This window comes from Coptis chinensis, chromosome 2 (assembly GCF_015680905.1).
Source record: "Coptis chinensis isolate HL-2020 chromosome 2, ASM1568090v1, whole genome shotgun sequence".
In the NCBI taxonomy this organism is placed as follows: domain Eukaryota; kingdom Viridiplantae; phylum Streptophyta; class Magnoliopsida; order Ranunculales; family Ranunculaceae; genus Coptis; species Coptis chinensis.
Window position 1 is genome coordinate 100356173 of NC_141457.1, and position 15463 is coordinate 100371635.

Consider the following 15463-nt stretch of genomic DNA (forward strand, 5'->3'; position numbering starts at 1 on the left):
AATTGGGCTCGAAATTTGCGAGCATTCTATTTTTACTTAATCACCCAATGTTTCTTCACTACGAGTGATAATTTCACTGAGATTAGGTTGGATAGGGTGTTTGGATTAGTTAGAATACATCAATCAGTATGATTGGGGTGGTACTATGTTTGGAGCTTTGATTTACGTGTTGGATCAAGCGTACCGAGTCACAGCTAATGTTGCGGATGATCAATGTGGTGGCCTCACTCCTCTTTTACAAGTAAGTTTTAAATTTTTAGTATTATAACTTTATATTAAATTACGTACAAGTTTGATTTTGATATTTGTTTTTATGATAGTATTGATAGCATGAGTACGTACCTACCATGACTCCTCTTCTGAGACCGAACATGGACTGTGATATCGTCCCACAGATTAGAGCATGGATGAATAACTTTAAAGATCGCCAAAGTGGTCAAGAACGCCACAACATTCACTTAGACCGTAACCAACTCGAGACTAGGTTGGCATTGGCGATACAGTGGACACTATGGTTTACTACTCGATATATGTAATTAAATGTTGATGATGTGGAAGAAGATACCATGGATGATGTTTGGTTACGTGAGGTGATTCACCGTGTATGTCGTTCGTATGATTTTACAATGCGCCGAATCATCTTTGAGTTTGGAAGTATCATCGTGTGGTACCTGGGCGATAGGTGTTGGCACCAAATCATTGGGACACCTTTTATCCCACACCCTCCTCCGTAGAATATGTGCCCATTGGGAAAAGCTAGTCAGTAGAGGTTCTATCTTAGAATGAATGAAGATTTGTGGCCACAAGCTTCTCTATATTTAGATGTAAATAGTGACTACAATAGTTACTGGGATTGCGTTTCAAGGGTCCTATATTGCCTGCTAACATGTACAGAGTTGCTAATATGGACTTTGTGGGACATAAGGCTATTAGAAGTGATTTGCGTATCCCACACCCTGTTGAGCCCTACTCTTCATCTCAAGGTCTTTACGAGGCTTTTGCTCTAGCTCCTTCCGATCCGGATAACCAATGGAGTTATGGCATGGTTACATCTCAGGGATTGCATGTCGCTATGCCTATACCTTATGTTGATCAAAATTATCTTCCGAACCTTGTCCCGGATTTTGACACTCTAGATGAGGTTAGTATTTAGTTTATATTTTAAAACTTGAATTATATTTGATTTATAGTGATGATTTTTCTTTAAATTATTGATTTTTTTGTAAGCTATACTTAGAGTGCGATATGTCGAGTCGCAGCTAATGATGCATGGGATGCGCGATTCGTTTATAACTACAATCGACGAATACTATCATTACTTAGTGGTCGAACGAGAAGAGAAGCAAAAGTCACATGATAGAGTCGCAGAGTTAAAAGCGCAGATGATAGAAATGACATTGCGAGAATTATGACGAGGGAATAAATCAAAGAAGAGACAACATGGTGAGAGTTCAAGTCGAAGTTAGTTTATTAATTATTCTTTTTTTATGTTTGTATTGATTGATGTTTGTATAGATTTTGTTTAATAAATAAATTTTGGTTTGTTGAATGGATATGTGGATTGTTGAGTTGTGGAATGAATGGTAACTGATTGTGGAGCGAGTGGAATGGAATGAAAGGAGTGGAATGGATATGAATTTTCAGGGAATTTGTATATGAAAAGAAGAACAAGATTTCTTAGTTTTTGCGTCCGCCAGGTACAAACGGCAGAGTTTCTGCCGTCCGTCCATTTAATTAAAATGAGAGACAGACTCTGCTGTCTATCTATAAATTATCAACAGACAGCAAAAACTATGTCGTCCCGTCTCCCGACAACTTATTATGGCCGCTGCTAACGAATGTCTTAACTTTGGCTGGGTTTATAATAACTTCCAAATTTAAGACCCTTTTAGCAGCCCCATTGGAATAACATTTTGGTGGTTAGAGTGCTATATAGAGATTTAACAGTCCATATAGCACCCTATTGGACTTGTTCTAAAAATGTACACCATTTTGAAAAGATGCTGAGTATTAAAGACTAATGAGATGACCAAAACGGAACAAAATTTAGAAAATAATATCCTACCATATTCCCCTCAAAAAATCAAGGCCTGTGGCAGTAAGAGCAATTACAATCACAATCACAATCACAATCAATATTAGGCTAATAAACAATCACGGCTATCATGTCATTTTAGCTCTTCATATTACAAGTATTTAACAGAAAGAAGGTGTACAGTAGATATTGTTTGAGTAAATCCTCAGTTAAAGAGGTTCAAAAATGAACATCTTTATCTTTCTCTTCACTTAGATTTATTACACCCAGGCATCATGATGTTTGTTGTTTATAGTTGTCTCTGCAACTTAAGACTACCTATGTTTCCTTTATTATCCAACTAATTTCTATATCTTTTCTGGCTTAGATAATAAATTAAATTCTATGTCGTCGGATACATTATGAGTGTCCTTCACCTTTCTACATATATAAAGAACTCACTGCCTTAAAAATTAAAACTGAATGGTCTTAAAAGAAAAACTAAGACCCTCATATGAAGAATTGGGGCGGTCACATTTGGATTTCCCAATTATCTTGGTCCAAGAACTCTAGCCCTATTGAGCTCAAGCAATGATTCAAAGAGCAACAGTTTAAGGATGTACTTTCACTTTTGAGCTTTGAGATTTGCTTAATCAGCATACCTGTAGCTTCCAACAACTCAGGTCACCCCAAATCTGCACTTGTTGTTCCTCTTTAATCTTTCTGTTTCTCTGTTCTTGCATGAAGTTGAGTTGGATTGTTAGTGACCTAAACTGCACGTGGCAAAACTATACAGTTCTATTTATCCTGGAAACAGCCCTTCCTATTTCCATCATTTCCACTATTTTCTCTTACCACAGATCCATCCTCATGTCTGCTTCAATAATCTAATACCCGTGTTGTGTTCCCATCCGAAACTTTTCCCATACAACAAAAATCTTGTATCTTTCTTTCTTTCTTCTAATCGCTACCAATACCATAATCTCAACTATTCAAATTCCAAATTTCTGGCAAACTCACTCAGGTCGAAAAAAGATAACAGACAAGGCAGCTTGCCAAAGTGTTTATTAGTAAAATAGTTGAGGCATTTCCAACTAGCCAACTTCCTCTATAATCACCTCACTATATTCCTAGATAGCTCTAGATCTAAATTATGTTCCCAACACCGACTCCATATAAGAAGATCGTTTGGATCCTGTTGTGCAAACCAAAACCTCTACTAGGTGACTTAGTACAATAGAACTACTGACCTCCGCTTGTACACGATTACGACAACCAATTTCCACATTTAGATTATGTTTCCGTTAATCAACTAGAAGTAGGTTTTTCATCAACATCTATATGGCACAATACTTGTGCTTAACAGAATAGGTAAAACAAGCAACTACTTGTAAAAGAAATACCATTCAAGTTTTATAAAAATCCGAACTACAGAATGATATGGAGCAAACAAACTCAAACTCGGAACATTCTAGGATTTAGAAAACATACAAAAACTAGACCTGTAGTACCTAACAACCACAAAATTACTTGTGACATCCAGCTTGAATAAACTGACGCGCGATCAGCATTTTCATCAAAATAGGGAAAAAACCACCCAATCAGAATAAGTCAATTAACTTAAAATGCCCACAGCAATCTAGTATCTAACAAGAAGACAATATGACAATATGACATTATAACAAATAAACAACATTTTCAATTAGTGAGTGATTTTTTACCAAGCAATTGTTTCGATTCCCGAGCATGAAGAATTTGATTGATGCAGCTCTCATCGAGATAGAGAAGATTGATGCGTATAAGTTTAGTATCATGTCCAAGACGCCCCATTACATATACACTTCCATACCAATAAACTTTGAGGACTGACACAGCGGACAGAAGCTGAGCTTACTCTCACAATCCTTACACAGACAGAGATGTCTACAAGGCAACAACAGCATGCACACTTCACTAACTTTGCAAACCCTACAAGTCATCAACTCCTTCATATCCTTGTTCTCCTTGTAAGCAAGTTGGAAATCAAGAGCTCCTCCATTACAACAAGAGGCTGTATCATCCACCTCACTGTCACCACATCCTTCCTTGCTATCCCTTCCCTGTGCAAAGACTTGCTGTAGATTAATCTTAAGAGCAGTTATCATGCTCTCATTGTACTTGGCTCGATGTTGCCAAGACCCCGCCTCAACAGTCAATTGTCTCATTCGTTCCTCAAGTTCCGTGTTTTTCTTATTTATATCTTCAACCTCTGCTTCTTTCTCATGGAGCTTTTGGAGAATTCTTTCTTCTGCGAGTGTGAGAGTTTGCAGCTGGTTTGCCTGAACCTTCTTGAGGATTGATTGCCTCAACTGTTCACCCTATTATCATGAAAACAATTCTTCCTGGTTAATATCCAACAAAGAGTAATATTGCTCAATGCCCACCAAGTAAATAAACAATTAACTAAAAAACAATTTCGCATTAACACAAAAAAAACGAAAACTGAACTTTTTGAACAATGAGCATTACTTGTAATAGCAAGAAAAGTTCGTCTAGGGAAATGTATCGAAACAAAACCCTATTTTCTCAAACAGCAAGACATGGCAACACCAATATAATTAACTACGCTTCTCAATATTCATGCATTTTACTCATTATCAGTCAAATTGAGTAAATGCAACAAAATACCTGAACTTTAATAAATCGATCCATTTCAGCTTCCTGCCTCTGCAACTCACGATCAATCTCATTGTCAAGAAGAGAAAAAACAGGCGAGTCACCTGACGAAACAATCCTTCTATCATCAAGAGATAACCCCAACCCAGTCGAAACCGACCTCGTCTGAAAGAAATCCACTGACGAAATTTGCGAATTCGTATTCATATTATTATTAGTGTCTAAAAAATCTTCTTCTTTCAATCTCCTTCTTTTCATTTCAGACCCATTATTATTCCATCCCAAACCACCACCGTCCGATGCAGCAACTGGACCAGGTGCAAATCCTACAACGTGAACTACCAGATAACAATAAAACAATATTAAATTAATACAAATAAAATGTTACATGAGAGAGAAAAGGAGAGAGAGAATAATTACAGGGGGGAGCAAATTGTTGAGTAGATTGATCAGGGATATTTTGATGATATGCGATTGGTGCCGACATTTGACCATCCACGGTCAACAAATTTCTGTAACATTAAAAAAAAATAATGAGAAATGATTCTAGGGTTTTGAATTGTGTGTAAAATTAACTTACCTAAAGGGTTTGGATTCTTGTTGTTGATGTTGATGTTGATGGTAATGGTGTTGCAGTTGTAGTTGGAGATGCTGCTGAGACATAGTCATGGTCTGAAATTTTTAGGGAAGACTCTGGAGAGACAAATATGTCCTTGGATATTTATCTTATTCAGCAAAATAGTCCCTCAACTATTTGCTAAATGATGATTGACACCTGAGATTTACTAAACTGCCCATACTAGTTCCATACTACTAGTATAACTGTATAGCAACAGTGGTAGTAAATATAACTGTATAGCAGTGGGGAGTGATGTTACTATGAGAAGATTGAGAAAATGTCCCAACTAAATAAAATATAGACATGAAGAACACATAAATGATCTGCATAATACAAAAGAGTATAATCACATAATAAAGCATCGATTCAACATAAGTTATAAACTTATAATCAGACACCAAACTCAAACGATGAACAATCAAACACACAAATTTTAATGCAATAAAACATTTGGTGATTATCATAAATTGTGAAGTCTTAATTGGAGAAAAATTATTAACCAATCACAGAGATCGTTACAAACTAATTAAGAAAGAGTAAAACTCACAAACTTTAGTATATTCCAGGTCAACAACCAAACAACCATCCTGAATTTATAAATCATTGCTCATAAGTGCAGATCTAAGAATATTTGTATTGACTATTGACCCATAACAAGTAGAAAAAGATACATCAATCAAGACTCATCATCCAAATTGAAACAAAATATGTTGAATATGATTATATAAACCTCTGCTCAAACAAACAAACCAAATCGTTTCTATGGGAAAAGCATTATTGAAAAGAAAAAAAAAATCAACAATAAAAATCCCAATAACAAGAGAAGCACGTGATTAGATACATGAACGAAATAAAATAATATAAGCATATACTTTTTCAAAATATTGGGTTTCTTCTCCTTCTTTAGATCTCGTGCCGTTTGCAAGACTTGTCTATAATATTTCAAAGAGAAGAAAGAGGGGAATTGAGTGACACCTATTCCACATGCCCCAAATCCATTTTTTTCATGAATTCACGGATTATAAAACACTCGTCCAAGAAAAAGACGGTGGAAGTTAAGTCTTACTGGGGACAAGTAAATGAGAGAGACGAAGAGGGAAGGTGAGTTTGGGGCGAAGAAGAAGAGGATTGAGAGTGAGGACAGACAGACATAAACCTACCAAACAACACTAAGGTAATACGTCATCCAAGTAAAGGACAATATCGATATTGTCTCTCCTAACACTCACCAATATAAAAGTCCGGTTTTCTTCTCTGATCCAAAAAAACTTCTCTTCTCAGTTTAAAGAAAGAATGGCATCCGTCTATCATGCGCCGTGTTCATTATCTTGCGCGCGTTTAATGGCTATGCACCGTGTACCTATTCAATCACACCGATCTTGTTACAGAAAATTTGCTGCTTTACATTTGCAATCACCAAGCTCGGTTCGGGTCCAGAAGAATTCTGTTATACGTTTCTCATTTTGTTATGGGAGTAAGAAATCATCTCGTTCTGTAAAGACGGGCTGTGTTCGACATGGAGATTGTAAGTTTTGTATTGAATATCATTTTTTTTTTTAGGATTTATTAATGTTTCTATTAGATTTTATTTAATTTGAATCGAGTCTTATTCGATTTTAATGTACATTATGCTAGTCTGAATTGGTAATAACATGTTTCTCTCCCCTTACCTCACATAAAAACATCTTCTTTTTTCGCTTGCCTATGTACGGATTATTTTCAAAGTATGGCGTGCCCATGTAACATAGAATAAGACGTATCCCTTTAGCTTTTGCAGAATTGCAGTTTCCTGCGTAGTTCAAACTTGGCAATATAATCCAAGGGTAACAAGTTGTATGTATTGTTGAATGATAAGAGCTGATGAAGTGAGACATTGCATTTCTCTGTTATAACATTAATGGAAAGAGAATAAGTGTGATGTTCCATTGGAAGAGATTTGATTAACAATTAAGTAACTATGTACCCGTTTTATGTTGGGTTTTGCAGTGCCTGTGGTTACTGGAGGTACCTGGGACGAGTATGTGCTAAATAGCGATATTCCAGTCCTCGTTGAATTTTGGGCTGCTTGGTGTGGACCTTGCAGGATGGTTCACCGGGAGGTGGAGGAAATTGCTAAAGAGTACACTGGGAAGATCAATTGTTATATGCTCAAAGCAGATGAGCATATTGAAATTGCAGACAAGTATGATATCAAGGTTGTACCAGTGGTTGTACTGTTTAAGAATGGTGAGAAACGCGACTCTGTGACTGGTACTATGCCCAACTATGTTTACACGGCGGCCATCGAGAAGCTTCTTACTGCGTAAGGTGGTCCACTATTTCATCTGTGGTAACTAAAATAGATGTTAACCTGTCAGGTCCGTTGGTTCTATCCAGTTTTTGGCTAGTTGCAACTGCCATTTATACATTTTGCATACCTTCTGGTACACCTTTCAGCCGGTGACCACCTCCTACCTTCCTTACACTTGTTAGGGAGTTGATCTGATCTGCTTTTATTGATAGGTCAGCTGATGTTAAATTTCAAGTATATTGTACATCACAATTTTAAAGTGGTGTGATCATCTCATACCTTGTATATAATGTAAACGTGTGGTCGACTCTTCCATTATCTGCTATTATACTGAAACAAACTGCAGAATTGATTTGTTTGTTATCTGAAACCTAATCAATCCTCATGCTGATCAATTTGTCGTTGGATTGGTTTTTTGTTAACCCTTAAGATTGTGCAGCTAGAAATATGGGTCATTATCTTCAGACACTAATATAATTGTGTTATTGTTTTGCTTCTTTGTTTGCTTGGTTTTTCACTGAGAGTTTAAGATTGCATCTCTGTCTCACATCTTGAGTTAGGTTTTTACACGTCTCATATAAATTTCATGCCAAACCCACCCTATGGAGGCAAAGTGACTGCAGCAAAGCTTTATTCTGCATGATGTTTATTGGTGTACCAAACCGTCGGAACACATCCCAACACTAATTTCATTGTACTTTATGGACATATCCAATTGAAAAGTTCAAAATCATGTTGTTATCTTTACTCTTTAGTATGGACTGTCACAATGGAGACACTTGTGATATCTAGTTCTTCACACATCTCTTGCATACATGCTAGATGCCGTGAATGTTTCACTAGGTTTATTTTTGATAAGTAGTCTTTATTGATAATGAAAGGGCTCCATCTACCCCGAGGATATCCTCATAGGGATAAGGGTCCGCGGACCGTTGGAATGTGTGATCCAACGGTCTGAAAATAAGAACAAAGAGGATGAGAGGATGTTGCATTTCCAGACCGTGATCCAACAGTTGCGGACCTCATCCCTATGAGGACATTCTCGGGGTAGACAACTTAGAGTGAAAGGTGCCATAGCACAATCAGAATGTTTCACCAGGTTATTCATTCTGAGTCACCATTCTACTTTTTCTGCCACGAGTTCCTGTGCTGATCCTGTTTGTTTCGTTGATCTAGTAGATGTTTCCCCACCCTTTTGTTTACTATATATATAAAAGCATAAGCTTCAAATTTATGATTCGTGGGAGTCTATTGCATATGATTTTAGTGAAGCTAGGAGCCGAGGAGACATAAATAATTTTGACTGCATTGCATGGGGCCTTTTTCTGTGTTCTCCACTTGTTTGTTGGATGGTCAGTGAACAACCCAAACGGTTTGATGTAGACGGATAGAACCACCACCTACTGTTTTCTTTCAGTCTTTTCTCGTTTGTAAAAATGCCAACAGTCACACACTCGCACGTTATGCATGCAAGGCCACTTCAATGACAATCTTGTGCGCGTGATGTAACCGGCCGAAGTCCTCACTTGGGCAATCAACATGTGCTTCACAGTAGCTGCCACTCCTGCCAGGACAGAAACGTGCACATTTTCTATTTTGTAATCTATGTCCAACACTCCAACTCACACAAATGAATGCAATCCCACTGACCCCCTAATAGATTACTCAGACTACATTCTATCTAAAATCACTAGATGTCTAGATGAGTATGAGCCTTCACCTCGTAGCTTAATTCTTATTTGCGTCCCAAAGTGTTATCTATTTACCTATTACATTGGCACATTGGCACATTGGACTATTGGAGTACTCACCTATATCATGGGTTTGACAAATAGAATCCTAAAATCAACAAGATGATCGTTTAGTAGGCCCAATTTTTCACCATAAGCTGGTCTAGAGATGTTTGTGTGGAAGTTTTCGATGTTTCTGGTCACATTTTTGAGAGGATCATGACATCATGTGATAGAAACCTGAAATTCTGATCCTCCTATGGTTATGCGTGTTATGTGGGCAACAATTATCACGCTTGTGTCATACATGAGGCCAGCTGATTGAGTCATTGAACTTATTGCAGCAGCCATTTCATTCTTGGTATATTACCTTGACAGGATCTTTTCAAGTGACTAGAACACCAACACCAGTCTAAGTGCATCTCCTGTTTTTTTTTGACCCGGACCAACTCTGTACTTTCGTTTTCCTTGGGAGATTGAGTCAGCAATCTCATTGTCAACTGTTACGTGCCCAATCTCTTTGTTGAGGCTACTTTCGGTGCCTGCTTGACCAAATAGTACTGTTATGTGGCAAGAACTGTTTTATTTCATTTGCACAGGCAATTGGTGAGGAAATCCAACAACTATTTTAGTTTTTCGCACTAATCCTTTCTTCATAAATCTTTACAACTTTAAAATCGTAATTGCAAGAATCTATAATCAAATTACTTTCCTTCAGTGAAAAGGGACTTCTAAAATATTATTACATATGCGGTTTTACAAGTTAGATTTGTGGCTTCTAGAAATAAACTGTTTTTAAGAGCATTCCCAATGCAGGTGGATATGGTAGGTTTGTGACTTTATTCATCTTTTTTTTGTTCAAAACCTTTGTCCAATGCAAAGGTGAATATGGTAGTGATTATTTTCCCAAGTCAAAACGAAAGTGAAACATTCTGTCTCCTGTGATTTTTCAAATTTTTTCGGTTTTTTTTAAAAAAATTCATATGGAATGTTTCATTCTGTCCGGAGCGTTTTTTCGATTTTTACTAACAGAATCTAACATCCCGAGATTAACATTCACATTTGTATTGGGTAGTTTCATTTTGCTTTTCACCAAAACGGTGAAAAATAGGAGAAATTTTGTCTACACAGAGGTGAATAATAGTCTACTCCCATTGGGAATGCTCTAACTGGGGATAATGTTTCCACTTTCCACACATTGTGCTCTGAAGTTAGAAGAACGTTAGATAATTTAGTTTGTCGGTTGACTAGGCACTAAAATCTTGGAATCAGAAATCCATTAATAATCTTTGAAACAAGTGAGATCCCAATGTGTACTATTGCTACATGAGCACATGACGTGATGGTCGCTGAGTTTTATCTTTGAAATAGATAAGATAAGCTTGACTCTTAATTTGGGGTTGGCACCGTAGGCTGCCTTCAATAACTCGAGAAATATCGAGTCTTAATTTAGAGGGATAGTTTATCAACTTAGTATTTTCATGTTTTTTATTTATTTTTGATATTCTTCATGTCTGTTTGAGCTGCAAAACGCCTCTCATATTGCGCTGTCTGCCAAAATATTCAGCTGTCGATCTTTTTGTATGTCATAAATTGTCTACATAATATCTAAATTTTGTAATCTGCTGATACAGGCGTCGATTTACCGAATATCTAACTCAAGATAATAAACTTTGCACAATATAATACGATGAATCTAGGAAATATTTCGTGATGAACTGAATGATGCAAGCTAAAAAGTTTATTATATCTTCTTTTTCTACTTTTTGTTTATCAACTAAACATGAAAATTGTTTAGTAAAAAGATTAGGACTGGGTCACTAATTTGTTGGCTTTTTCCCCAAGGGGGAAAGATAGTAGGATTCTGAGAAGAGAAGATATTCATCATTCTAATTTGCACAACTTACACAAATAACACGTGTGTAGATTGAAGAACGTTGTTTCAAAGTTTTGTGGAGAAGAAAGGGATAAGAAACCACCTTTCCCATTGACTAGTCTCACGTGCTTTAAAACACTAACACACAACAACAATCACTATATATAGAAGACTGCAGACAAAGTAGTTAGGCAGTTAGTTCTTCAAACTACTCTGTTTTCTCTGTTCCATTTGAAGAACATATAACACCAACAACCAAGAAAAAAGGCTTTGAATCTAAATCAAGGTTATGGAGTGGATTAGAGGTGAAGTTATTGGTAGAGGTAGCTTTAGCACCATAAACTTAGCTACCCCAAGAAATGATTGTACTGAAACTCCTTCATTAATGGCTGTGAAATCAGCATCACAAGCTAAATCATCTATGCTTCAAAAAGAAAGAGAAATACTATGTGATCTTAGCGATAGCCCGAGAATTCTACGTTGTTTGGGAGACGATACGACTTTGGAAAACGGGGAAATGGTTTATAATGTTTTTCTTGAGCTTGCTTCAAGAGGGAATTTAGCTGAGTTGGTTAAGAAGTCTGGAGGAAAAATGAAAGAATCATATGTTGGACATTATACGAAATCGATACTCGAAGGTCTATGTTATATTCATGAGAGAAATTATGTTCATTGTGACATTAAGTTGCAAAACATCCTTGTTTGTTCTTGTTCAGATATTAAGATTGGTGATTTTGGACTAGCAAAGAAGGTTGGAGAGAAGAAAAGTTTTGGTTTGAGTGGAACTCCTCTTTATATGTCTCCAGAATCAATTGCGCGAGACGAACATGAAACCCCGTCTGATATATGGGCTCTTGGTTGTGTTGTATTGGAGATGATTACTGGAAAACCTGCATGGAGATGTGGGGTTGATACTGATGTTAGTGCTTTGTTGTTTCGAATCGGTTTCAGTGACGAATTGCCTGAAATTCCTGAAGAAATTTCAGCAGAAGGGAAGGATTTCTTGAGAAAGTGTCTTGTAAGAGATCCTACAAAGAGATGGACAGCTGAGATGCTCTTGAGTCATCCTTTCGTAATAACTGAAGACACGGTCTCATTGCCCGAATTCGACAAAGCATATTTAACTTCATCTCCAAAAAGTGCTTTTGATTTCCCTGAATGGACTTCAATGTCGACTTCCTCTAACTGTTTTGAAGGAGAAGTGGAAGAGTTTGCTATCGCTTCCCCTGCTGATCGAATTGGACAGCTGACAGTGGCAAAACAACCAAGTTGGTCTACTTCTCATAGTTGGATCCCTGTAAGGCAATAGACCTTTTCTGGTTCTTAATTACCTTGAGGAGTAGATGTAGAGAAATATCAGAAGAAAACCAAGTGACCAGTAAATACACCAAGTGGTGGTCCTGATTTCTTCTTAGAATTTTGTAAATGTGTAGTAACAAACGAGAAATATTCATTCATTCATTTATTTATTTATTGGTATTGGGGTATAGGGTCTATTTTACCTTTACTGTTCAGTGGCATATTTGAACTCCCCATTGAGGTTTAAACTTTAAAGTATACATTTTGTACAAGCTCACGAGAGCAGATAATACTGAATTGCGAGCTCACGAGAGCCTTGTGTTCATACTTGAAACAACAAAAGATTGTCTGTTTCAGTTACCGTTCTATCTATTTTTTCCGTTCAGTTGTAGAAGCTTTAACGCGAGGGTGAAAGGATCACCATCCGCAAATAAAATCAATACTTAAGGCTTATTTGTGCGTTTACATTAAATCCGTTCCAATGCTCACATAATACTAACAGAGCATGCTTGATTAATATTGTAAAAACATCTAGGATTGGGCATGAACATTGAATGTAGAGAAAAATGAGTTTTTTTTTTCCCTCTGACGAACAGGTTGTCAGGCGCGCATGTGCTAGAACTATGCCTATCTCAATGCGCGCCCGCACTCCACCGTTTTCACTTAGACTTCAATTTTTTTCGGAAACAGTATAAATATAAATTTTTTTTTCTAAAAAAACTTAACCTAACCAAAACCAAGAAAGAGATAGATTGTAATAGAGCAATTCTTAGTGAATTGAGTGTTCATTCTTTGTGAGTGAATTGAGAGCTCTTGTAATCTGCTACTCTGGACATCTAGTAAAGCTTGGAACTCGCTGTGTGGACGTAAGCAAATTGCCGAACTACGATATATCCGTGTCTTGTGGTTTGTTATCTTTTATATTAATTGTTTTATTTTATATGTTTGTTTAATTGACATTGAGAAATGTTGGAATAGTATTTGGAGAGTGTTGAAGTCTTGTCTATAGAGAAGGATCAATCTTTGTGTAGAGTTGATCTATTTGTAGTGAATAACATTGTTTTCACTGTTAGTTATTCATAATAATTGGTATCGGAGCTAGGTTTCGATCTAGGATTTTGAGTTTTGATGAATAACTATAGTGCTCGGAATTTGCGTAGACAAGGTGTTCGATAAAATTTCTGAGTGAGATATTTTTTGGGTTATTGTGTGTGACTTGAAAAATGGCTCCCAAGATGTCAAATGTTAGATTTGAAGTAGAGAAATTTAATGGGAAGAATAACTTTGGAATTTGACAAGTCCAAGTAAAGGACATCCTCATCCAACAAGGTTTGCACAAGGCTTTAAAGGAGATTAAATCAAAGGCGGCGAGTATGAGTGATGATGATTGGGAAGAGTTCGATCTACATGTTTGTTCATCAATCCAGTTGTGTCTTGCTAATGAGGTCATGTATAATATAATGGGAAGAAAATACCGCTGCCGATATTTAGCTCAAGCTAGAATATATGTATATGACCAAGAGCATGACGAACAAGATGTACCTTAAGAATCGTCTTTATCGGTACATGATTGTGGATGGTTCAACGATGCAATAACATGTTAGTGAGTTCCGTCGACGCCTAGCAAATTTTTTGAATGTTGGTATAAAGATGGATGATGAGGATCAAGCGGCATGTTTAATATTCTCTTTACCCGAAAGCTATGAGTATCTAATGACTTTATGAACAGAAAAGATGTTGATCTTGACAAAGTTCAAAGTGTTATTCTTTCTTATGAGTTGATGAAGAAGACACAAGTTGAGAATAGCATTGATGCAGGACAAGGGCTAGTGGTAAGAGGAAGGTCGTATGAACAGGCCTCTACAAGCAATGAGAGGTCTAAGTCCAAGTCAAAGAAACCACTAAAACATGTGAAGTGTTACAATTGTGAAGAAAATGGACATTACTCAAGTAATTGTTCTCACCCGAAGAAGAATAACAAGAACAATGGTAAGAAGAAAAGTAAGGCTAAAGTTGAGGCAAGTTTTGCTTCAGGCTCTGAAGGGGACGATGTGAGTCTCTGTGTGTCCACACAAGACTATATGGCCGAAAGGTAGATTCTTGATACTGGGTGTTCCTACCATATGTGTCCGAATATAAAGTGGTTTACTTCTTATGAGAGCATTGATGGTGGTTCCGTTTTGATGGGTAATGACGTTGCTTGTAAGACGGTAGGAATTGGAACTATACGGGTCAAGATGCATGATGGTGTAGTGAGGACTAGCTTTAACTAATGTGAGGCATGTCCCTGAGCTAAAGAAGAACCTTATTTCTCTTGGTACTTTGAATTCCAAAGGCCACAAGTTTGTGGGAGAAGGTGGAGTCTTAAAGATTGTTAGTGGCTTTTTAGTTGATATGAAGGGTCAAAGACATGAAACCTTGTATACTTTGATGGGTAGTACGGTGACTGGTAATGTAGCAGTGGGTGCATGTAGTGATGATTCTGAGTGTACTAAGATGTGGCATATGCGTCTAGGGCATATGAGTGAAAAGGGTTTATCTGAGTTGTGTAAGCGAGAGTTCTTGAAGAAGCCAAGTATGGGGTCTGTGAGCATTGTGTCTATGGAAAGTAGTGTAGAGTCAAGTTAAGTTCAAGCAAGCACACGACAATAGACATCCTTGATTATGTGCATATGAATGTTTGGGGACCCTCCAGAGTGGCTTCAAAAGGAGGTAACCGCTATTATGTCTCATTCATTGATGATCATACTCGCCATGTGTGGGTGTATATGATGAAAACGAAAGATGGAGTATTTGAGATATTTAAGAAGTGGAAGGCAAGGGTTGAGGATCGCACAGATAGAAAGGTAAAGACACTAAGGTCTGACAATGATACTGAGTATACCTATGGGCCTTTCCAAGAGTTTTGTGCGTAACAGAGAATAGCCAGACACTAGACAGTCAGGGGCACGCCTCAACAAAATGGAATGGCAGAGAGGAT

The 15463-nt window shown here is 37.2% G+C and overlaps 3 protein-coding genes across 3 annotated transcripts; 2 read left to right on the plus strand and 1 right to left on the minus strand.

The window, feature by feature from the left end:
* Window positions 1–3615: 3615 nt before the first annotated feature.
* Window positions 3616–6279, minus strand: SBP1 (S-ribonuclease binding protein 1). Its single transcript, XM_086591182.1, has 4 exons — window positions 5250–6279; window positions 5090–5181; window positions 4682–5007; window positions 3616–4371 (listed from the first exon to the last, which is right to left on the minus strand). The coding sequence occupies exons 1-4, from the start codon at window positions 5336–5338 to the stop codon at window positions 3844–3846; spliced, it is 1035 nt and encodes a 344-aa protein (XP_086447308.1). The 5' UTR covers window positions 5339–6279; the 3' UTR covers window positions 3616–3843.
* A 216-nt stretch (window positions 6280–6495) lies between these two features.
* LOC147519616 (uncharacterized) lies at window positions 6496–7948 on the plus strand. Its single transcript, XM_086591183.1, has 2 exons — window positions 6496–6813; window positions 7275–7948. Exons 1-2 carry the CDS (start codon window positions 6582–6584, stop codon window positions 7592–7594), a joined length of 552 nt encoding a protein of 183 aa, XP_086447309.1. The 5' UTR covers window positions 6496–6581; the 3' UTR covers window positions 7595–7948.
* Window positions 7949–11349: 3401 nt separating this feature from the next.
* On the plus strand, window positions 11350–12653 carry LOC147519617 (mitogen-activated protein kinase kinase kinase 20-like). Its single transcript, XM_086591185.1, has one exon. It carries the CDS (start codon window positions 11474–11476, stop codon window positions 12491–12493), a length of 1020 nt encoding a protein of 339 aa, XP_086447311.1. The 5' UTR covers window positions 11350–11473; the 3' UTR covers window positions 12494–12653.
* Window positions 12654–15463: the final 2810 nt, after the last annotated feature.